This window comes from Capra hircus, chromosome 26, assembly GCF_001704415.2.
Source record: "Capra hircus breed San Clemente chromosome 26, ASM170441v1, whole genome shotgun sequence".
Classification (NCBI taxonomy): Eukaryota; Metazoa; Chordata; class Mammalia; order Artiodactyla; family Bovidae; genus Capra; species Capra hircus.
The window spans coordinates 8,520,760-8,545,236 of record NC_030833.1 but is presented as its reverse complement, the minus strand read 5'-3'; the positions used below and the strand labels follow the sequence as shown (position 1 = coordinate 8,545,236).

Sequence of the window (24,477 nt, the reverse complement as noted above, 5' to 3'; positions counted from 1 at the left end):
GAAGGGGCCTCCAGAAAGAGGTCCTCCCGCAGAAGCTGAGAAACGGACCAGACGCAGAGTCCACTAACACAGGCTGCAAGGAGCGTGAGCGGAGCCTGCGGCCCTTCTCCATCAGGCCTGCTCTCATGAGAGAAGAGGCAACAAGGAGCGCCAGGGTGATGCTCACGAAGCTGCGAAGGACACAGAGCTGCACCCCCAGTGAGCATCACTAACTGAGAATCAAAATGGGGCCGGGAGTGAGGGCAGCATCCAGCTGTCAGGCCGTCTGAAGTGGGCAGAGCACTCTGATGGCGAGAAGCACCCAGAGTCAGGCCCAGCGGCTTCTTTAGGGCTGTACTGCACGTTCATTGGCTCCTCACCGACAGTTTCCCCGGACAAGCTGATCAGACAAGGGTTCCCATCTTCCCTCCTCTGATTTCCCAAGCTCACCCCGACTCCATCTCTTTCTTTGCTCCTAGGAAAGGCCGAGAGGCACAGAGTGCAAGGCTGCTCCGGGACCTAATTATGGTGTTCCAGAAGGGCAGTGGAAAGAGCATTGCTCTGAGAGTGTGGCCTCTGCTGTGAACTGACACACAGCTTTGGATACTTTGCGCCTCTCCCCGGACCTCGGTTTTTCCATTTCTAAGCCCAGGGGGATGGGACTATTTAAGGATGGAAACGTGGGCCATCAGCGCTGTCACCCCTTCCCACACCCAGAGCAGACATAGCTAATCAATTGTCACATTGCTTCCTACTGAGGCAGGGCTCTGCTTCAGAATCTTTCTCAACACAGGGCTCCAAGCAGCTACTTACTGATGCATCAGAATTGGCCTGCAAGGGGACACGTGGTCTCCACCCCTGGAAACCTCATTCATCTTGAGGTGCCCCTCGGCTCTAAAGACCTGTCATTCTCCTCCGTACAGACCAGCAGGCACTGGAGACTCTATCCCAAGGGTTCCATTGCTCTGATTTTTTTCTAATTTTTTCTGGACACCTTGTGTCTTGGCTAGGAACTTGGAGCTGTATCTGTGTGGCAGGGGATAGACGGACAGAAGGAAGAACTCCCATAGCCTCAGGAGAGACTGTTCCTGGTACCCAGAGCTCAGCTGCAGAATCTGGCTGTGGGGAGCTTGTCTCTAACCAGCTTTCTGTTTAGTCCTTCAAGGTGCGGCTTTGTGGGTGGCAGCGACCCCAGCCACTGTGACTCCCCCAATGGCCATGGGGATGTCAACACAAAGTGGGGTGGGAACGTGAGCTTCTCCAGGCTGGGTGGTGACCTCCAGGACCAATTCTGAACCTGAGAATCTGTGCTACTTTTCTGGCCCAGCCACCCAAATAGCACGTAAATATTAATAAAACATCCTTTATGCTACATCATGACTTGGACATTAACAAAATGTCCAGTGCTTTAAAGTTGTTCATTTGGAATTAGCAGATGTAAGCCTGTATACATAGAATGGATAGACCACAAGATCCTACTGTAGAGCACAGAGAATTATATTCATTATCCTATGATAAACCATAATGGAAAAGAATATTTTAAAAGAATATATATATATACACAACTGAATCACTTTACTGCACAGCAGAAATTAACATAGCATTGTAAATCAACTATACATGGATTATACACAGGCCATGCAGTTCTCCAGGCCAGAATACTGGAGTGGATAGCCTTTTCCTTCTCCAGGGGATCTTCCCGACAACCCAGGTCTCCTGCATTGCAGGTGGATTCTTTACCAGCTGAGCCAACAGGGAAGTCCATATATATGTATGTATGTATGTATGGGAGAAGGCGATGGCACCCCACTCCAGGTCTCTTGCCTGGAAAATCCCATGGACAGAGGAGCCTGTAGGCTGCAGTCCATGGGGTCGCGAAGAGTCCGACATGACTGAGTGACTTCACTTTCACTTTTCATTTTCATGCATTGGAGAAGGAAATGGCAACCCACTCCAGTGTTCTTGCCTGGAGACTCCCAGGGACGTGGGAGCCTGGTGGGCTGCCGTCTATGGGGCCGCACAGAGTCGGACACGACTGAAGTGACTTGGCAGCAGCAGCAGCATGTATGTATGTATAACTGAATCACTTTACTGCACAGCAGAAATGAACATAGCATTGTAAATCAACTATACTTCAGTAAAAAAATACTGAAAAAAAGGTTGCTCTTAATATCTTTGTTACACAAAGACTAGATAAATCTCAGGGCTTCCTGTTAAAGTCATTGAAACTGAGATGCGATCCCTGAAGCATCCTGATCTGAGCAGCTCCTTAAATGCCCTTTAACCAAAAACACAGGTGACATTAAAAAGAGCAGGGCTGCAGTGGCCACCTGGGCCCTGAGTGGGAGAGTAAGGATAAACAGAGGATTTTCTGCCAGAAGCAGATGTTTTGTGTTGATTTTACTCTAAAGAAAGACATCCAGATGGAAAGCAAAACCCTTTTACAAATCTTTCAAACATGTTTCTATTCAGTCAAGTCTTACACTTACCTATAAAAGTGAAGACTTTTGAAGAGGTAATAACATACTGAATAAATCCATGGTACAACTTTTCAGTTTCTGAAATCACATCTTCTTAACTTTTAAGGGATCTTACAAAGCAGCACACAGACTTCGCTGGTGGTCCAGTGGTTCAGACTCCGTGCCTCCATGGCAGGTAACACAGGTTCGATCCCTTGAGGGGGAACTAAGATCCTGCACGCTGTGCTGTGCGGCCAAAACCATACAACCAAGAAGCAGCACGTGCACAAGGCTGGTTCAGTTCCACACGTATTTACTGAGCATGTGCTGTGAGGAGGAAGCTGAGCCAGCCAAGTGGGGCAGAGACCCAGGGTGACGACATCATTCTTGCCCTTGGGGAGATTCTGGGACAATGGCCAGGAGAACCAGCCATGAGACGACTCCTAGTGGAAAGGGGTGGACAGCTAGAGGCCCTGAGGGCCCAGTCCATCTGTCCCAACATGTCCATGTTGTGAGAGCAAGGAAGGCTTCCTGTAGGAGGTGGCATTTGAAAAAAGGCTTTGAGAGGAGCAGGAAGGTTTCCAGCTGTGGGGAGAGACAGGGATGCAGAGGCCCAAGGCCACCTCTCAGCAAGATCCGGGAGGGGTAATTCTGGCTGGAAAGCAGGAGAGAAGCCCCAGGAACTAGGTGAAGGAATATGGTCTGGGCTTGGCTCAGCAAGGAGAAGCCACTGAATTATTACAGAGCCAACGGGGAGCCCACCAAAGCAGCTGAGTAGAGAAGCAGCTCTAATGGACCAGAGCGTCAGGATCTGGAATATCACCTCTCCCCCAGAGATCAGGGGACATCACAGCCCCACAGGCCTTCACAGTCCACAAGCCCACGGGCTTACTCCACAGGAGCAGAGGAGAGAACAGAGAGGCTGCCCCGCCCGAGATCACCCACCAAAGGGCAGTGCCAGGCCTGGAAGCCACAGCTCCAGCCTGCAAACCCGACACCTGTGGCTGGGCTAAGTCTGAAGATACGCTTGCAGGGGGCTGAGAATTGCTGAACGTGGCAGATTGTGAACCATAGCCCCACGGGTTAGAGAGATAGACGCTGGCAATGAGAGTCATCTCGGTGCCAAGTGCAGGGACCAAGCTTCCCAGCAGGATGCAGCAGGGATCTGTCGATCCACCATCTGCCGATGCCCTTGGAATGCTGATCCTTCTGAACTGCAGGGCTGGTTGATCATTTCAAGGGTTTTCTAGTGTCACCTGTCACAACTAACGCTGCAAGGGTTTTCCTACAACAGGCTCCATGGAGAGCTATGTGGTGAATAGCTATATGACTATAGAAAGTTAAATTCATTCAAATCATGTAACTAGAAATGCTTTCCCCAAGTTGTACGAGTCACATTTCAAGTGCTCAAAGGCCATGTGTGGCTACTGGCTACTGTGTTAGGTACCACAGAATCAGACATCTCCATCACCACAGAAGGTTCTTGTAAACAGCAGGGGTCAGCTAACAGTGCCCCAGACTGTGGTCAAACCCAGCTGCAACATGTTTTTAGTTTTGGCCTCCTTGTAGGATCTTAGTTCCCCCACCAGGGATTGAACCTGGTCCACCGCAGTGAAAGCATAGCATCCTAACCTTACAGGACCTCCAGGGAAGTCTCTGCCACATGTTTTAATGAAGTTTTACTGGAACACGGCCATGCCCGCTTGATTTATGTATGGGGTATGTCTGCTTTTGTGCTAGAATAGCAGAGCTGAGTACTTGTGACAGAGACTTTATGGCCTGCAAAACCTAAAATATTTACGATCTAATCCTTTATAAGGCTGCCGATCTCTTGTGTAGATTCTCAGAAAATGCCATGAGACTCTTTTCTGGGAAGGCACTCCCTGGCATCTCCAGGAGTTACTAGTGGGTCCCAAGTGTCAGGATGACTTCACCCCAGCACAGGCGCCCCCATCCCCACCCTGCGGCAGGAGGCAGGGGACACAGAGCTGGCCGCACCTCTACGGACCTTGATCTGGGTACAAGCTGCCCCTCTAGAACAGGTGCCTTCTCCAGAGTGACCAACTGCAGAGAGAGGAGGTGGGGCATGGCGTCTGGGTGGCTGTGAGTCTACCCGAGAAAACCACACGACTAGAAGGATCTCACCACTTGCTTTATTTTTCTCTTCTTCCCAGGTCAGTGAGGCAGCAACATTAATAAAAAGCGAGACGAACTGTGCTCTTGCATGGAGATTCAATAACCCCTCCCACACCAATGCTCCCTGATAATTCTAAGAGCTTTTCATCAAATGGAGTCTAATCTGGATGGCCCAGCATCCCACATACCAAAAATAACTGCCAGGGTGATGTCAGGCCAGCTTAGGAGTGCTCGTTTCTAGGAAAGGAGGACTATATTGAACAGGGAGGGCTGGCGGTCAGCCTCTTCTGCTCTTTTCAAGTCCCAGCAGGTCAGAGAGCCAGGCTAACTGCTCTGGTTCCTTAGGGAGGCTGGCACCTCCTTCTGTCCCTGTTTAGGGAGCCCCCGACTGCAGCAGCAGGAAGTTTTGGGGGTTCTCTGTGGGCCCCACTGCACAGCACTCGACCCAATGCACGCCTGCTGCCCACGTTCACTCTTGAATTATTTCAGCCTTTCTCTCCTTTTATGAGCATGATCCTTTGTTGAAAGGGGAACTAAGCTAAATCAAGAGGCAGACTGATGCTCACTTGGTAATGTCTCTATTGTCAACAGAGTGCAGGATTCATCTGTAGCAGCTCGGAACGCCCTGGGGCCAGAGAGAGTGGGTTCTTAGAATGCTTGTGAGCATCTCAGCTGGTAACATTTGGGACAGCAGAGCCCTGGGAATGCTGCCGCTTTCACTGAGCAAATTGTAAATGCACCAGGAATTCTTACTGTCACGCAAACAGGAGAAGCACCGGTTTCCTTTCCTGTACAGCCCAGAGACCCTCAAAAGGAAAGTTCCTCCCTCTCTCTCTCTCAGAGTCCCAGGGTGGCTTGTTGAATTATTTCACCTCTACCAGCCTTCCTCTGCTGCTTTGCCCAAGTTATTTGGATAAATGGGAACAAAGAAACTATCCTAAGTCCGCTGCTGGGGGCCAGCCTTGCAGTGCACACATACTCCCAGCCCTTCATGAATTACAGAGAAAACAACAAGGAGTGAGTCCTCTATGGAGCTACAACCAAGGCGGTTTAATTTGCAGGGGTCCAGGACATGACTCAAGAGTTGGGAGGTCACCCGCGCTGTCGTCTCTTCCGCCCCCGCAGCTTCAACCGCCTGGCTGGCAGGCTGACGGGCTGCTTTCCGAACTTCTCCATGATCTCTCTGATCCTGGCCAGGTTGGTTTTGCTGAGCGTGAAGTCGCATTGCGTGGCCCCCATGTCATAGCCGACCATGCAGTTCTTAGTGGACGAGGTGAAACCTTCTGCCTTGGCTGTGACCACATACTCTCCAGGGTTGAGGAGGCGCCAGTAATCCCCATCGCTGGCTGTGAAAAGGAAACAGGAGAATTGAGAGCAGTCCCTTTCTAACACAGATACCAACCAGCCCTGTTATTCCAAGACCAGTCTCCTGGCCAGGGAGAGACTTGGAGGCAGGCAGTGTGGAATTCGAGCCCCGGCAGATGCAAATTCTTAGTACATTTTGGAGGCCAAGATGTTTTCCTTTTGGGACGTTACCTTAATGGTTTTAACAGGAAGGGGACTGGGGTGTAGGCTCCCTGCAGTGTTAATACGCATGAGCAGAGATGGAGACATGATCGCTAACATTCCTTTCTGACAATACACACCATTCATTATGAACTTGAACTTCTAAACCGTATGCCCTTGCCACAGAATGCCACCTTGAAAAGCCATCTGTGCCTGGTTTCCTGGCTTCCCTTAGCACGGCTATAAACATAGAAGAGTAGTATGAGGGCGGGGCTCTCCACTTCTGAAAAAGAAGGAAGAGGCTACAGAGGACTTGGGCCAAGTGACCTGGAAGGAGGTCCCAGATGTCTGCACCTCATTCCATGGTCTTCCACGAAGAAGTGGAGCTTCAGGGGCAGGTACATGTTGCAGGCAGTGTCCCTTGCCTCCTCCCCAGCACCCGCTCAGTGACACCATTGATCAGGCATCCAACAGGGATCTAACTGGACCCATATCCATCCTCAGCTCAAGGCTAGATTCTTGTTGAATAAAGCAGGATCTGAGGCCAAGGCCACTCCTCCCCAGGGAACCCACACCTGCTGAGATCACTAGGACCCCTGACATTAAGGAGGCTTTGCAATAGAAACTTCAGTTCAGTTCAGTTGCTCAGTTGTGTCCAACTCTGCAACCCCGTGGACTGCAGCACACCAGGGTTCCCTGTCCATCACCAACTCCCAAAGCCTGCTCAAACTCATGTCCATCGAGTTGGTGATGCCATCCAACCAACCATCTCATCCTCTGTCATCCCCTTCTCCTCCTCCCTTCAATCTTTCCCAGCATCAGGGTATTTTCCAGTGAGTCAGTTCTTTGCATGGGGTGGCCAAAGTATTGGAGCTTCAGCTCCAGTCCTTCCAGTGAATATTCAGGGCTGATTTCCCTGAGGCTTGACCAGTTGGATCTCCTTGCAGTTTCAAGGGACTCTCAAGAGTCTTCTCCAACATCACAGTTCGAAAGCATCAATTCTTTGGTGCTCAGCTTTCTTTATGGTCCAACTCTCACATCCATACATGACTACTGGAAAAGCCATAGCTTTGACTGCTGCTGCTGCTGCTAAGTGACTTCGGTCGTGTCCGACAGACCAAAAAGGAAATGTCAATTCTGACGCAGCGCACAGAAGGATGAGACAGGTGCCAATCTCCCAGACTGACCCAGTCAAGCTTCGTGGTAAGCGGTGTGACAACCTCCATTTCTACAGGAGTAACTGGACGCCCAGGGAAGCGTCACATCTGCACAAGGTCACACAGCTAGTGCTCTGCTGGTCTCAGGGCCAGGCTTGTTCTCTCTCTCAGGACAATCTGTCCTGTCCAGTCTAAAGAGAAAAGGCTGGGTTTGATCAAGTGCTATGTAGGCCTGGGCAAGGTTTACTCATCTGAACGAGTCCAGAAGTCCTCTAATGGATGGACGAGAACTCTCTGTGTGAGTGAATATGTATCTTTCACACACATAACACTCTAAAGCACCACATTTAAACTGACATCACAAATCTCTGTTTATCTGAGACGTCCCATGCAATGCGTGCAGTGAGCTCACGAAAGCACAGGATGTTGCGGAAAATGAAAGACACAGGCAGTTGTTCGCCGCACACTTGCAGAGTCCGCTACCTGGTAAACAGGCCTCAACGTGAGAGCCCTGGGCATATAACACAGGAGGGCAGCTCCCTGTCTTTCTCAGCACATGCATCTTTCTCCAGCGAAAATGCAAGGTTCTCAACTACATAAAATGCCACTTCATGGTTTTTCAGAGACCAAGAGCCACGTCTGGCCGTCTTTGTCCAGTTAATCAGATGGCCCCGACCTCCTGGGCAGGGCAGGCATCCCCTAAGACATTTCTCCAAGCTCTCAGCTCCCAGACACACCCATCGGGGGAGCCTCTGCTCCTCTAGACCTCATGACCTGAGTGTGAGTAGCTTCCCTGTCCCGTCCTGGCCCTGTGCTGGGCCTTGGGCTCCATACGACCTGTGCTTCCTCTTTCCCACTTAATCCTGGGTTTCAATAGTGCGTCCTCCAAGCACGCCAGCTGGATTGAGCAGGATGAAGACAAACAGTCATACAAACATGAACCCAAATGTCCTATTCCTGCGAGAAGTTGAACACCGTACGTCTCAACTACTGTGGGTACTTTCTCCCCACAAACGCAGGGGTGGGTTAGTTAAGGTCAGGAACCAGCCTCCTGCCAATGGCTGCCTACCCTGATGGAGGCCCCTGGAGGTGAGACCTCTCAGTAGGAGTGTCCACCTCGAGGACACACGGGAGGTCAGTTTGAAAGCCCCCAAGGAAGGGGCAGCCCAGGTTCTCACCAAGGGAGGTGTCCAGGGAGCCAGAGGAGTGAAAGCAATCCATAAATAATACATGCTTGTCAGCACTACTAATTCAGATTTATAAGATGGCTGTGGAATTCTTTTTCTCCCAGCAACAGCAGAAAGCTCCCTCCTCACACCCTCCTTGATCCACCTGTCTTTGGTGTGCCAGCCTTCTTATTGTGGTGCCCTGCCAGGTGTGTGCTCGGGGGCTGCATTCTGCGGGGCTGCATGGGGAGGCTGGCACCCAGCTGGCACTGCCCGGCATGGGTGTATGGAAGGGACAAGCCAGGTCCTAACGGAGGGCCATTCATTAGCAGGTTGTGTTAGTGTCTCCCGAACAAAACAGTCACATGGCATTCTGAGCCAGATGTTGGGCCAGCACATTTGCCTGCATTTAGAAAGCATTCTTAGCAACTTCACTCCCTGTGGAATTCCATTTCATACACCTGCTTATTTTATGCAAAATCCCTCCTGGAATAAAACCTGTCAGATCACATAAGCCTCAGACAGAAATCAGGGCAGATTCAGAGCTTATGTGATGCACAGGAGGACCCTGAAACCAACACGATGAAGAACCGTCCGTGACACACGGGATTCCTCTGTAATGAGAAGGTGCTGGGAGATTATTTTGGGGGAATAAAGGGAGGGTGAGCAGAGTTTCCTATTAGTTCATCGAAACCCTCCTTGATGACAGGGGCTTGAAATTCCAAGCTCATCAGGCAGAGTTCTCTCTGCTGTCTTGGAGGGCCCTGCAGACATTTTATCTCCCACTCTGTTTAAAACTCTCCTTTTCTCACATTGCCTACAAGGCACTAATGGTCCAAGGAATGTTTCAGGCTCCTTAATGAATCACTTTTTTATAGAAGCTCATTAATAATGTTTAAAATACAAGTCCTGGGCAGAACCAGATCACACAGCCCATTTGATCCATAAGGAACACCCGTCCCTTGCATGTCTGGCCCATGACGAATTTACAATCTGCATCTGTTGAGTGACTGAATGAATGGACCAGTGTGTGCCCGTCTATGTGGGGCTCAGTTCAGTCCAGTTCAGTTCAGTGGGGCTCCTACGTACCAAATGCCATGCGGCCCAGTGTGTGGCCTCGTGGTCAGTAGCTATAAGATCCTGGGGGACAAGTGGTGGGATGCTCAGGAAATAATGGCTGAGTGAAGAAACAGGTTAACTACCTTGAGAGAAGGTGATTGGGGGCATCACACTGTAGACCACTGCTTCACGGCATTTCAGATGCATGTCACCCGTTGACACCATAATTGTCCTTCTCTGTCAGGCACGTGAGTGGGCAGCCTGGCATCGAAGAACACCTGGGCCAGGGTGACACTCTACATGTACTGAATCCCAGCCTCTCCCTGCCCAGAGCCTCTGCTTCCTCGCAGGTCAAATGGGGTCATTTCAGGGAGGACAGTGTCTCCATGCATGTGATTAGCTAGTGGGGAAAAGGCCCCTTCTCTCCTTCAGGAGGAGCAGCATGGACAAAGGAAGGTCCCGCCATGGAGAGTCTCAACCCCCAGCTCAGTCCCAGTTCAGCCTCTCGCTGTGCGTCTCGGAAACGCTGTGTCGTGACCAGTGCGGCTGGCTGCCTGGGCCCAGGGCAAGCTCCCAGACCCCAGGCACAGGCCAGGCCCAATCGGTGTCAAGTCTCACTTCTCCCAGTTCAAGGGCGTTTGCAACTGAAGAAGTCTTTTTTTTTTAATGACAATCATGATTTCCTTCCTCTTGCTGATGGTGCATCCGTTCCCTACACCTGGGCAGGACCTGCCCTGGGTTCAGTGATGCCGCCCCATCCCCTACCCTCCCAATGGCCCACATCCTACTACCCAGGACCTGTGAATTGATCTTATTTGGAAAAGCGTTTTTTGCAGATGTAATTCAGGCTCTTGAGATGAGATCAGCCTGGATTACACGAGTGGGTCCTAAATCCAACAATCTGTCCTCAGAAGAGACAGAAGAGGAGGAGCCAGGAGGAGACGGAGGCAGAGACTGGAGTGACGCAGCCAAGGACGCGCAGGATTACCCAAAGCCACCAGGAGCTGGAAGAGCTGTGGGGGACGCTCCCAAGGCTCCAGGGAAGCACAGCCCCGCCGACACCAGGACTGCAGACTCCTGGCCTCCGTAACAGAGAGAAAATACATTTCTGTTTCTTTCAGCCTCACCATTTGTCATGGCAACCACAGGAAGCCGATGCAGGACCCAGCGCCCTGCTAACTGCCGCTGACAGCAAAGCGTCTGCCTTGCAGACTCAGTGCCCTCTAGAGTCGCCCCCACCCCCTACAAAAACCTCTGTGTTGGGCCCGCCATCTCCAGCAGAACTCTTGCTGACAATCTAACTTGGGCATCCAAGCAATTCTCTGCCACGCACTTCTGTCACTGCCTTGTGGCGCCAATGTCATCCATCAAAAGTCAAGGTCTCTGTTTCACATTTTCCCCTGAACACACCAAGTGCCATCCCAGGTGATAGGAATCCTCGGGCACTAGGGAAAGCCTGGGCGTGTTTTCGCCTCACTTTCTGATCAGCAAAGAAGAAGGCAGCCAATGGGCAGGTGCCTGGTGTCTGCAGGCTGCCCTCCCGCCAGCTCGGGAACTCTGGAACCAGCAGGGACATGGCACGCAGCTGCTCACACACCTCAACCCAAGCCCCACCCGCCTCCTGAACCTTTAGTGGGTCCTCCAGCCTCTCGGAGCATCTGGCTTCCACCTGAATAAGGGACAGAGAGAAGGCAGAAAGCATAGGCTGAACACCTGGCTTCCAGGGTCTCCCATGGAAAGTTGGAGGAAAGAGAAGATAAGATAGAGCAGAGGAGGAAGTTTCTGGACCTCACCTTGTGGTTCTAACTCAAGTCAAATGCTTCAAGAATATGAGTATTTCCTCCTGAGAAACAGTTCACAGACATTCGCAGTTACCTGTTCGGATGTCATGGTTAACGCCTTCCACGGAGATTACAGCATTTGGAATTCCTTTTCCATGCAAATCCCTCACCAGGCCTTTGATGCCCCGATGGACCTACTCGGTGAACATGAAGGGAAACAGAGGGGCTCAGAGACCATCCGGAACAGTGAACGGACCTATAAACCTACTGCCAGCCCAGGGCTACCCAGAACTCCCCCTCAGAGCCACATCTGCCTTGAAAGCTCCCCAACTCTGTGTGGATTTGGTGTGTAAACTTCTGTATTCCTTTCAGGTCCATCTACTAGAAAGTCTCCCACTGGAGTTAAAAATGTTCCAGAGGTTGAGAAAATATTAGGATCTGAGATGGTTCATAAAAAACACATCCCATAAAAATGGAATTTAATTTTTACAGGCACATTTATTTTGACTTTCCTGGACTCTACAGACTTAAGAAATAGACTCTAAGAATCAAACAGGAGAGAAAAGACTCAGAGGCTCCTGTAAAGTACAGTTCAGTCCCCAGGGCCCTTCCGTTGATGAGGTGAGTCATGTGACACACACTGATTGGGTTTCCCCATCTGAAGATTCAAAGAGACATACCATCACTTCCAATGACACTTTTTACACATACTGTTATGCCTGAGCATTTTATTCATAGGAGGGTCTTTGGCTAAACTGGGATCATCATGTTAGAATAACTAGAGTCTTCTTTCTCTGTGTATATAAAATGAAAAAGAGCCTTCCCCCACAGAATTCCAGAGTGGGGATGGAAAGTGACCTCATGGCGTCCTAAGAAGGGAGAACAGGTTCACAGCCTTCTCCACCAGGAAAGTGCACTATGGGCTGCACCGACCCTCCAGGACCCTCACGGATCAGACGTGGATGCTATCGCTATAACCTGGTGCCAACCTCTGCCACCATGTGGAGGTGCAGGTATCAGGAAGCTGGCGGCCCAAGCCCTTGGCTAAGATGCTTCTTCTGACTCATCTACAGCCACCCATGGAAGAAGGGCAACCTCCCAACACAGCCTCAGAATCTTACTTCTAATGAATGGGAGTCGTGGTAGAATCATCTGAAGTTCAAAATTCATTTTTATCTCTCTGGTTTCTGTGAGTCTATTACTTAGTGGGGAATGGATGTTACTTGGAGAAGGAAATGGCAACCCACTCCAGTATTCTTGCTTGGAGAATCCCATGGAGGGAGACGCCTGGTAGGCTACAGTCCGTGGGGTCACAAAGAGTTGGACACGACTGAGCGACTTTACTTTACTGGCTAGTTTTAGTACCAAACGAAAGCCAGTTTGCCCAACACTATGAGACAGGTGCGTCATTGAGAACAGAAGAAAAGAAAGGTGTGGGAAGGTCCTAGCATACACGGCAAGGCTTCCTCACTGGCCACAAGCAGATGCTCACCAGCTCCAAGCAGAAACTAGCTGGCACGATTTAGAACTGTTCCCAGGTGGCACCCGGCTACCTGCAGCAGTTAGTCCTCAGCCTCTGAGCTGATGTTATGGGTTGAACTGTGTCCCCCACAAATCCGTATGTTGAAGTCCCCATGCCACCAGTACCTTAGAAGGTGACTGCTTTTGGAGACAGCATCTTTAAAGAACTGATGATGCCAGAAGAGTGGGCTTTATCGTCTGACTGATGTCTTTAAAAGAGGAAGAAACCTGGACACACAGGGACATCAGGAGTGTGCACACACAGAGTAAAGAGCATGTGAGGACAGCGAGAGGGTGTCCATCTGCAAGCCAAGAAGAGAGGCTTCGGAATGAAACCGACCTGCTGACACACTCATTTTGGACTTCCAGCCTTCTCCTGTTTCCCAGCCTGTGTGTTTCATTATGTTAGACCTAGCAGATGAATACAGGAAGCCTGGGCATGCTGGCTAGACACAAATCACCCCTCCCAATGGAGCGGCGATCTGGACTCTCACTCACCAAGAACCAGCGGGAGCGACTGACACTGACACAGAGCTCAGAGACAACAGCTTCTTCTGACACTGTAGTCACCAGCCCAGGATGATGGTACTAATGTTGATCTCAGGCTTTTGGCCATCTCGAGGGCTTCGCCCCCCTAGCGAGCCCCCATCCCTGCCAAGTGCCCACGTCATACCTGCTCCATGAACACGATCAAGGATTCCCGATTATTCTCCCACTCCTCGGGCAGCTCGCTCTCGTGTGGATATTTATCACAGCCCACGTAGATGGACAGCTCGAAGCAGTTTGTGTGAAGGTAGCTGAAATCGTTGAGACCTGTCAAGCCAACCAAGTACATTTTAGCTTCACGGTGCTCAGAGGGGCATGAGAGACAGCAAGAATGTTCAAGCACATGACTCCGAGGACTTCATTTGAACAAGGAGGCATCAAGTATCTTCTCTACACAAAATATTAATTAGAGAAACTGCTGGGGAAAGGAAAGGGGGCAGGGCAGGTGTTGAGAGAGAGACAAGATGCAGCTGGAACAGTTTATGGGGAAGACAGGCATTCGCAGAACATCTCTGAGGAAAGGGGGACTGAAAGAAGTGTCTTCTAGATAAAATCATTTTCATTTTATTGAACTCAGTTTAATACTATTTTTAGGATAGCGGTATCACTTCTTTTTCTCGTTTAACTTTGTTGTGATCATTTTATTTCTTCATTTTTGGCTGTGCTGGATCTTTGTTGCTGTGCGGCTTTTCTCCAGTTGCAGCGAGCAGGGGCTCCTCTCCAGGTGTGACGTGCGGGCTTCTCTCGTTGCCGAGCGCAGGCTCTATCCTGTGCCCCACGGGCTTAGCTGCTCCTTGGCAAGTGGGATATTCCTGGATCAGGGATCAGACTCGTGTCTCCTACACTTGCAGATGGATTCTTTACCACTGAGCCATCAGAAAAGCCCCACTTTTTTCTATTTTGTTAAATTCTTGTTGTCTCTTTTTCTTTTGTTTCTGTGGCTTTTTGTTTCGCTATTTTTTAAGGTCTCATTAATAATGTAGGGTTTTAGTGTTTAAATTTAGCTCAGTCATTATGCTGCTCTCGCTGACAGCTCTGTAACTGTGGAATGAAACCTGTAGTTGTCGATTCTAACTCATAAACACAGCTATCCATCTCACCGTTTATTGAGTTCCTACAAAAGCCAGAACCTGTCTTCAGTGCTCTGCAGCCAAGCTCACTTACTCTTCATCACAAACCAGCTGAGAGGTAGGTAGCTGTAGCCCAATTTCTCAAGAGAATTGAGGCAGAGAATGGTCCAGGACTGCATTAAGGAATGTATCCAGAATCACGCATCTGGACAGAGTTGGGCTTTGAACCCAAGTGTGTGTAATGCCTGCCTAGAACTTGCTTATCACTGCTCAGGGGCTGTAGGACAAACGCCCTCACCACCCGGCTGGAGAGCAGACAGCCTCATGCATCCTGACATGCCTACAACAGGACTTGGTCCCTGCGCTCATTTCTTAGGGCTGCTTTTTATCAAGGATCACACCAACTGAGTGGTCTAAAGCAACAGAAACTTATCCTCTCATAGTTCTAGAGGCTAGAAGCCCAGAATAAAGGTGTTGGCAAGGCCACACTCCCTCCAAAGGCTCTTCCTTGTTTCTTTCAGTTCCAAACAGCCCTTGGTGTTCCTTGGCTTGTGGCCACACCACTCCCAGCTCTGGCTCTCTCTTCACGGGGCCTTCTCAGTGTCTGTGTCTTCTCCTTGTCTACCCCTTACAAAGACATCTGTCGCTGATTTTAGGGTCCGTCTGGGTGACCCATGATGACCTCATCTTGAGATCCTTAATGACACCTACAAAGACCCATTTTTCAAATAAGGTCACACACACAAGTTCCAGAGATTAGGAAGTGGACATATCTTTTGGGGGCCCCATTCCATGAAAGTACCCATCATTTGCAAAATGAACAAATGAGTGTCAGATGGCATGAAGTTCAGGGCATGTCTACCCAGCATTTTCAGTTTGGGACAGCAGAGTGATTAGCAAGAACACAGTGCTACGGTGTCCCAAGTGACAGCCAGGCAGATTCTCCCCCTGCAGAAGGTGCCTCCACCAAGCCTTCCCTGGGTTCTGAGAGTTAAGGCCACAGACAGCAGGAGTCGGCGGGGCTGGTTCCTCTGTTGACTGGGGGTAAAAGGTCCTCCTGTGCTTGCACCAGCCTCGCCTGTCCCATCTTCCCTCCCTCCTCCGAATGCTCAGTGGAGCATCCTTTAGCACAAAAGTCTATTTAAAAATCATGGCTTTGGGTGTTAAGAGCAATTCTGTATCAACCTGCTGCCTAAATGAGTCAAGTCACAAACAAAATGGTGCAAAACATACGGCCTCTCTCTCTCTACCAGATTCCAGCTTTGAACCATTCACGTGTCAGCAGCCATGGACCTTTGATCACATTTGTGATAAAATATGGAAAGTGACAGCAGGGGAATAAGCAAGCTGGAACAATGTCAAGTTCATGGACAATCCTCGCAGGGCCTGGTCTGGCTGAAAGAGGTTGGTCAAAATGCCAGGCCAGCTCATTCAGTGGAACCTGAGGTGTGGAATCCCAGACAGTGCAGGGAGGCCTGTGGACCGTGCCCACAGAGCAGCATGACAGGCAGGCCCTCCTGGATCGCAGGACTGCTCCAAGCGCGCACGCGCGCACACACACACACACACACACACACACACACACACACACACACACACACTTCCCATTATCCCAACCTTCAGACCTTGTTAGTTCTAAACTAAATAAATGTGCTATTTAAATCTCTGAGGTGGGCCTGCCATTTTGCAGTAAGTGTGTGCATGCATACACGCATGTTAAGTCACTTTCAGTTCAGTTCAGTTCAGTCGCTCAGTCGTGTCCGACTCTGCGACCCCATGAATCACAGCACGCCAGGCCTCCCTGTCCATCACCAACTCCCGGAGTTAACTCAGACTCACATCCATTGAGTCAGTGATGTCATCTAGCCATCTCATCCTCGGTCGTCCACTTCTCCTCCTGCCCCCAATCCCTCCCAGCATCAGAGTCTTTTCCAATGAGTCAACTCTTCATATGAGGTGGCCAAAGTACTAGAGTTTCAGCTTTAGCATCATTCCCTCCAAAGAAATCCCAGGACTGATCTCCTTCAGAATGGACTGGTTGGATCTCCTTGCAGTCCAAGGGACTCTCAAGAGCCTTCTCCAACACCACAGTTCAAAAGCATCAATTCTTCGGTGCTCAGCCTTCTTCACAGTCCAACTCTCACATCCATACATGACCACAGGAAAAACCATAGCCTTGACTAGACGGACCTTTGTTGGCAAAGTAATGTCTCTGCTTTTGAATATGCTATCTAGGTTTGTCATAACTTTCCTTCCAAAGAGTAAGTGTCTTTTAATTTCATGGCTGCAATCACCATCTGCAGTGATTTTGGAGCCCCAAAAAATAAAGTCTGACAGTTTCCACTGTTTCCCATCTATTTCCCATGAAGTGATGGGACCAGATGCCATGATCTTTGTTTTCTGAATGTTGAGCTTTAAGCCAACTTTTTCACTCTCCACTTTCACTTTCATCAAGAGGCTTTTTAGTTCCTCTTCACCCTAAGTTACTTTACTTGTGTCCAATTCTTTGTGACACTATGAACCATAGCCTGCCTGCAGGCCTCCTCTGTCATGGGGATTCTCCAGGCAAGAATACTGGAGTGGGCTGCCATGCCCTCCTCCAGGGGATCTTCTCAACCCAGGGATTGAACCAATGTCTCTGATGTCTCCTCCAATGGCAGGCGTGTTCTTTACCACTTGTACCACCTGGGACGCCCCTTTGCAATTAGTGTGTATCTTCAACAGCACCAGAGGTACTCGAAGAATGGGCAAAATGCTGAGAAACCAGAACGGTGGAAAGGCCTGAGCCAAGCTATGGTGAACACCGAATTCCAGTCCTTTAGTGAATGCGGTGCAGCGGAGAATCCTGGGTAAGAAATGGCTGTGAAAGTGAAACGTGCGGGCAGAAGGTGTGGGGCAACCCAGATAGTGCTTCCCACGCCTCGCTCGGGTCCTGGCTGGGGATGGTGAGACCTCCTCTGTGCTCTCCCTGGGCTTCAGTGCGGGAACACAGAGCACTACATTCCCTAGAGTGCCGTGTGCCCAGAGCTGCCACAACATCTGCCTTCCTTGCTGGGGAGAGGACGCCGGACGGCAGCTGACACGAAGAAGGGCTCAGATCTCTTTGGAGCTGAAACACACACACGGCAAACGATGTGCCTTTTGAGCGGGACTGGACCCTGCTCCCAGCGGCCCACTCCCACTAGCTAAGACCTGTCGGTCACTGCTGATGAGCCAGCAAGACCCGAACACAAAAAAGAAGTGGAGGGGTGGGGGGTGGGGGAAGAAAGGAAATTAGAAATCGCATCTCATTAGTCTACAAAGAAATGAATCTGCAGGCTTCATCACACCGCCTGCAGGAAGAATGATTAAAAAGGCTCGAGCCACCACATGGCTCTGCCACAAAAGTCCCCAGCATAATGGAAAACATAATGGATAGAAACAAATCAAATGCTGCCAGTGTGATTAGATAGCAACCGACTTCTCAGAACGGTGCTATTGGCCTGCTGCTGACACATTCCACAGTGTCCGAACCTGATTTAGTCACAGTGGCCACAGAAACTAAGCAGAGGCTTCCCATAAAGATTATCGTAGGTTTTTAGGACTAGAACTGAACAAGCAAGCATGCTTTTCGCTATTAGGATATTTTTCTTGATAGACAGGGCTAGGGGTATTGATAATTGATAGTTAGGGTTTTTTGGTTTTTTTTTTACTTTGAACAGAGCAAAGCCATGATGGAGAAAAAAATAAAACAACTCTGCTTGGTTTGTAACCAAGAAAAAAATGGCAAGCTTTCTGCATGGTTTTTTTTTTTTTTTTTCAAATGGCCAAGGGAACAAATATGCCTACTTTTTAAGCAAAATTTTCCCCCAGAGTGGAAACATACCTGAAAAGTTTGTGAAGGCTGAATCTCTAGCAAAGGAAAAATAATATTAAAGTGAATCAGTAGGGTAAAACAGAGAACAAGGATGTGCTCATAAAAGAGGCTTCATGGAGAGCACTTTCCTAGAAGAGTGGGGAGAGGAGGAGTGGGAATTTATCACAGTGCTGCTGGCAAGCAAGACGCAGAACACACACCCACCATCTCTGTCATCCTCACAACAGTCCCAGGGGGACCATCAGCATCGTCCTTATCATCACCATTAACATCAAGCCCATTTTACAAACGGAAAATACGAGGGTCCAGAGAGGTAAAGTCCAGAGTCACACAGCATTTACGTGATGAACTAGGTCCATCTGACACGGAGTAGTTTGACCAACTTTCACAAAGTCAAGAAAATAAGCAATGAACATTACGTTTGGGGTCTTGCCATCCCAATGCAGAGACCCCTTAGGGAATGTGATGTCTTCAACCCTCCTCACTCGAGAACTCTAGGCCAGGAGCAGCCCTGACCTAGGAAACAAAGGGCTGACTCTGAAACTTGGACCATGGGGTCCTCTGCTGCCGCGAAAGAATCCCTAAAGTCTCTGCTGGGCTTCCTGTCTTCAGCGGATTCTGGGGACAGGACATCACATTCCCTGCATCACAACAGTGGCACTTTGACCAGATGCCCTGGTGGGACGGCAGGGCCTCCAGTGAATGAGCAATTTGAAAAAGTCTTGAGCATGGGCTCACTGCTCCCCGCCTCTGCCCCCCTTCCAAGGGCTGGCAGCATGGGGCATCTCCCACCGTGGGGATGGCTCCAGGTACAGCGCCCTGGCTGCCAAGCACCAGAGTGCTCTCTGACTCTTCGCTGGGTTTGCTTTTCTGGCCAAAAATTCCCCTAAGACTACACTTACCAACTCTGACCCTGTAACATCCAAACAGCTCGGCGGCTAAGAGTAGACCACAGGGTCAAACAGGTCCCAGTTCTGCTCCTTGGGAGCCTGGACAGATCCCTTTCCCATCTCAAAGCCCCAGTTACCTCTTTTATAACAAGGGAAGTAAGCCACATCCACTTGAAGACTATTGTGAAGGTGAAGAAGAGTCTAGGCAGAGTGCTTTGCACCCTATACATGGTTAATTACAGCAGTTATTCTGCTGAGAACAAGGATAGATGGAGAGCTGGACCACAAGGTCCCCCCAACCTCCATCCCGCAGTCCACTGTCATTGGGCCCCACGATGACAGCAGGGCCATCGGAGACTTACTTCCAGCCACAGTGTGCCAGGAAGCCCCATTGACGGTCCCATCCTCCTTCTGGAAGTCTTCCGTGTGGCACACCCTCCTCCTGGCGTCCGTCATGAGGCGGTGAGTGGAGGCGTAGGAGTAGGCCAGCCAGCGGAAGACGTGGTCGTCGGGCGTGGGGGTATGCTCCTGGGTCTTCCACAGGGACCTCACCATGTCGTAGGGGTAGGCCACCACCAGCTCGCCCCCCTGCAAGTTGCCACCCAGCACGAAGGGGATTTTTTCCATCCAGGCTATGACTGCCCTGGTCTCCACTGCCACCTGTGAACATTCCCAATTTTAGCACATTTGAGAAATAAAAGCAGAAGGAAACTGCCTTCTCTCCTGAGCTTTCCAAAGAGGGACATAGTTGAAAAAGCAGTCATTTTACGGCATCATCGGAGCAAAATTTAGAATCTTAAAATTTGCCTATGGAAAACTGGCCACTGTGGAAGTAATGGATAAAAAGAGAAATCCAGAGAAATTTCTTATTGGAGGAATACTCCAGTTAGTATGCAAGGAGGGAATGACAGAATTAAAGGATCAACATTTGGCAACTTCACTGACTTCATGGGTCAGTCAATGAATTAATGTTCATCAGTGACTCAATGGACATGAATTTGAGGAAGCTCCAGGAGTTGGTGATGGACAGGGAAGCCTGGCATGCTGCAGTCCATGGGGTCACAAAGAGTTGGATACAACCGAGTGACTGAACTGAACGGTAACAAACAGCACAGAGAGAGAAGCAAACAAAATTATTTCCTGATGAAAGAACACACACGTAAAACTCCATCCACCCTGTATGTGAGGAAGCCTCTAGTGCAGGGGTCAGCAGACTTTTTCTATTAAGGGCCAGATAGGAAATAGTTTAGGCTTTGAGGGCACTGAAGTCCTTGGTGCAACTACTCAAGTCTGCCAGTCGCGAATATTCAACTCTACCCCTGGAGCAGTGTGGTACCTTGGACAATTCCCAGATGATGAACACGGCTGTGTTCCAGTAAAACATATACAGGAACAGGCCTGGGCAGGACAAGACCCACGTTACCAACCCCTCCCTAGTCTACGCGGCCGAGTGGTCTGAATCTCACTGCTAATTTATAAGAAACACAGAGAAATATGTTACATTACATCACGAGAATACAGTTAGCACCCAGACAGTAGAAAATGCTAGACGACAATCTAGGTGTTTATATTATAGCTGTTACAAGATCAGCAACAACAGAATTGCAAGAAAAAAGGGAGAAAGTGATAGAGGAGAAAAGTACAGTTTAAAGACAGGTTAAAAGGCTTATAAACTAATCAAAATGAATGGGTTTTAATTAGATCCCAGTTAGACTGTAAGAGACAGAGATGGAAAATGATTATAGGAGAAATGCAAACACTGACTGGATATTCTATAATATTAAGAAATAGCTTATTTTGATATGATAATAGTAATTTATGGCTCTAAAAGAGAGTCAGATCTTTTAAGGATACTTAATGAAATATTTACAGATGAAATGACATGACGTCTGGAATTTTCTTTAATAGTCTTGGGGAGGAGGAGAAAGTTACTGAATATGTAGATGGAATGTGAATTTATAAGTGTTGATGTTGAGATGGGTACATGGATGGGATTCTCTACAGCTCCCTCTCTAGTTTTGTATGCTGAACTTTTTATGATTAAAAAGTTAAGAGAAAAAAAGGACAGAAAGAGGGTTAATGGCAGGGAGGGAGGGAAGGAAGGAAAGAAGAAAGCCAGGAAACAGAAGTTAAAACTGAAAAGCTTGATATGATCAAATACTGATCAATGAATCAAATATTTGTCATAAGTTACTGATTGATAGCTCTGAAGATAATTCCAGTAGAAAAAAAAACCCTAATAATGGAAAAGAAATAAACATCGGAAATGGTCTAACTTTGCTATATAGCAAATTGATTAAGGAATGAAAGTAACCTGAAGGATTCATTAAGCTTTGCTTTTGTTCCTAAACACATCGGGGCCTTGGGTTGGATGAAGCAGAACATTCAGCTCACAATGCAGGATCATTATGGATCCACGCTTCATCCTCTTCTTTCATATTTTGATACAATAAACACCTGTGAACCTACCATCCATCCCAATGGTCAGCTTTTATTGACCATTTCTGCACACATCTGATTCCTTCTGTCCCATCCTCCTGCTTCTCACTCAGAGGTAACCACTACACCCTAAACAATATGATTCTGAATCTCTTTTGTTTAACTCCATACATGTATGCATAACGGTTTGATCCCTAGGTCAGGGAAGATTCCCTGGAGGAGAAATGGCAACCCGATCCAGTATTCTTACCTGGAAAATCCTATGGATGGAGGAGCCTTGTGGGCTACAGTCCATGGGGTCGCAAAGAGCTGGACATGACTGAGCGACTGAACACGCATGCACATATACATAAGTGTGTATCACTTGGCTTTATTTTCTTTTGATCTAAAAAAAGGGTGGGTAACACACTATTGTCTTCTGTAAATTTTTCCTCTTATGTTTGTAAGACGAATCTGTGTTTCATAAAGCTATATTGTTCAGTCTTTTTCACTTCAATATGAAGATTTCATCATTTATCTGTTCTTGTTATGATGGGCATGTAGAAAATTTTCCATTTTTGCTATAGTGAACAGCATTGCTTTTAACTTGCACTGTCTTCTGGTAGGCTGTGCTAAGATGTGCTTAATCGCTCAGTCAAGTCTGACTCTTTGTGACCCATGGACTGCTCTGTCTACGGGGATTCTCCAGGTAAGGATATTGGAGTGGGTTGCCATGCCCTCCTCCAAGGGATCTTCCCAACGCAAGGATCGAATCCAGCTCTCCTATACCTGTGGTGAAATTCATCTTGCCTTAATCGCTAGAAGTATAGCTGCAGTTACAGATAGATACATATTTCACTTTACACAATAATCAAGTTATTTTCAAAGTTACTGTGCTAATTTCAGCTCTCACAATGAGTAAGAGATCCACCGTCCCATATCCTCCCCAACACTTGGCTACTGTTAATTTTCCCAATCAGTGGATGCCGAATGTTCTCTAACCTGCACTCCCTTAGCACTAGTAACACCGAACATCCTTCGTTGCTTTCTGACCATATGTTTCCTCCTCCATGAATTGCCTCTGCGTATCTTTTACCCATTTTTCTCTTGGTTCTATTTTTCTCATTTGTTTTTCTTTATTCTTTTAAAAATTCGAGTTCTTTTCCAATGAAATAACTTTCAAATAACACTTCAGTTTTTAACCTGCCCTTATGATAGTTTTGAAAGTCTTCTGATGAATGGGCTTTCTTATTTTGATGTAGTTGAATTTACCAATCTTTTCTAATAAATGCCATTTAAAACTGTTCTCCTCACCCTGAGGAATCATTGTAAATGCTGTTAAATTTTATCAAATGCTTCTTTCTGCAGACAAATTATTGGTTTTTTTCCTATCATGTCATTGATTTCTGCTCTTTTTAATCAAAATCTTTCTACATTTTTGGGGGCTTCTTCTGTTGTCCTTTTGCTTACTTCTTAAATTAGTTGATGTTCAATCTTTCTTCTTTTGACATGTAATCATTCAAAGGTATAAATTCCTGAAAGCATTTTTTGCTGTACTCCACCAATTTTGAAGCTCCAATACTTTGGCCACCTGATGCAAACAGCTGACTCAATGGAAAAGCCCCTGATGCTGGGAAAGATTGAAGGCTAAAGGACAAGAGGGCAGCAGAGGATGAGATGGTTGGATGGCGTCACCAACTCAATGGATACGAGTCTGAGCAAACTCCAGGAATGGTGAAGGACAGGGAAGCCTGGCATGCTGCTGTCCATGGGGTTGCAAAGAGTCGGACATGACTGAGAGAATGAACAACCACCACCAATTTTTATATTTAGTGTTCTCATTATCATGAATTTCTACTTATTTTTAGTTGCCAATGTGAAGTTTTTCTTTGACCCATTGCTTAGAAGTTTCTTTTTTTTCGATTTTCTAAATACTTAAGAGTTCTTTTCACACTGTCTGCTAGTTTTATTGTATGGTGGTGAAAGAATCATGGTCTGCCTGTCTCTCATTTTCTGAACTTTGCTGAGGTTTCCTTTATAGCCCAGAGTGCCATCAATTTTTGAAAATGCACCAGGGATTATTCGGAACAATAAATATTCTTACTTCTTGTAGAATTCTTAGTTTCCTATGTCAAGGCTGCTAATTGCTATTCAAATCTCTATCTTTGCTGATTTCTTATCTATCTCAGGGGGTGTCCTTGGTGGTTCAGACAGTAAGGAATCCACCTGCAGGAGACCTGGGTTTGTTCCCTGGCTTGGGAAGATTCTCTCGTAGAAGGGAATGGCTACCCACTCTGGTATTTTTGCCTAGAGAATCCGATGGACAGAGGAGTCTGATGGGCTAGAGTCCATGGTGTCACAAAGAATTGAACATGGCTGAAGGGACAACACTTTGATCATCACTTTATCTATCTCACCTGCCCATAATTGAGAAAGGTACTGGTGATGGCAGGGTTGTGTAATTCTCCCTGTGTTTCTAAAGAACAAGCTCAAAAACTAAATTCTGATCTTAACACAAAGACTGAAATTCATGGACTTCCCATCACTGTGCTAAAATAATTCTCTCTTAGCACCTCAAGGCTAAGAAAGCTGGCAACCATGTTCCAATTTTGGTCCAAGGGTTCCCAAATTATAACATCCCTTGAATCTTCAGCTTTGCCAGATGTCACTAGTATGTTAGCTTGAAAAATAAGAATTCTAGGATGGAATTAGGACATAAGAAAGGATTCAGAAGACCCAGAGGGTCCAAGTCCTTTATCCCCCATAAGCCGTCCTTGGGCATCCTAAGTACCATGCGGTACTGCTGTCTGTCCCCATCATTTGCTTCTTGAGAGACCAGATGACACCACCCTGTGCAACACTAAATGAGGCAACCAGGCTGGCCCTCCTCCAGGAAGTGGTACCCACGTGTGACGTGAGCTGAAGCTCTGAGA

General features: G+C 48.2%; 1 protein-coding gene across 2 annotated transcripts in view; it reads right to left on the bottom strand.

The window, feature by feature from the left end:
- The window catches only part of CPXM2 (carboxypeptidase X, M14 family member 2), a 135,700-nt gene continuing 115,800 nt past the window's right edge, over nt 4,578-24,477 (bottom strand). For both annotated transcript variants that reach the window (XM_005698585.3, XM_018041654.1), the window contains 4 exons: nt 19,489-19,786; nt 13,438-13,577; nt 11,338-11,437; nt 4,578-5,920 (listed from right to left, as the gene is read on the bottom strand). In XM_005698585.3, the coding sequence (XP_005698642.2) occupies nt 5,667-5,920; nt 11,338-11,437; nt 13,438-13,577; nt 19,489-19,786 (792 nt within the window). In that variant the 3' untranslated portion in view covers nt 4,578-5,666. The remainder of the gene's footprint in view (nt 5,921-11,337; nt 11,438-13,437; nt 13,578-19,488; nt 19,787-24,477) is intronic.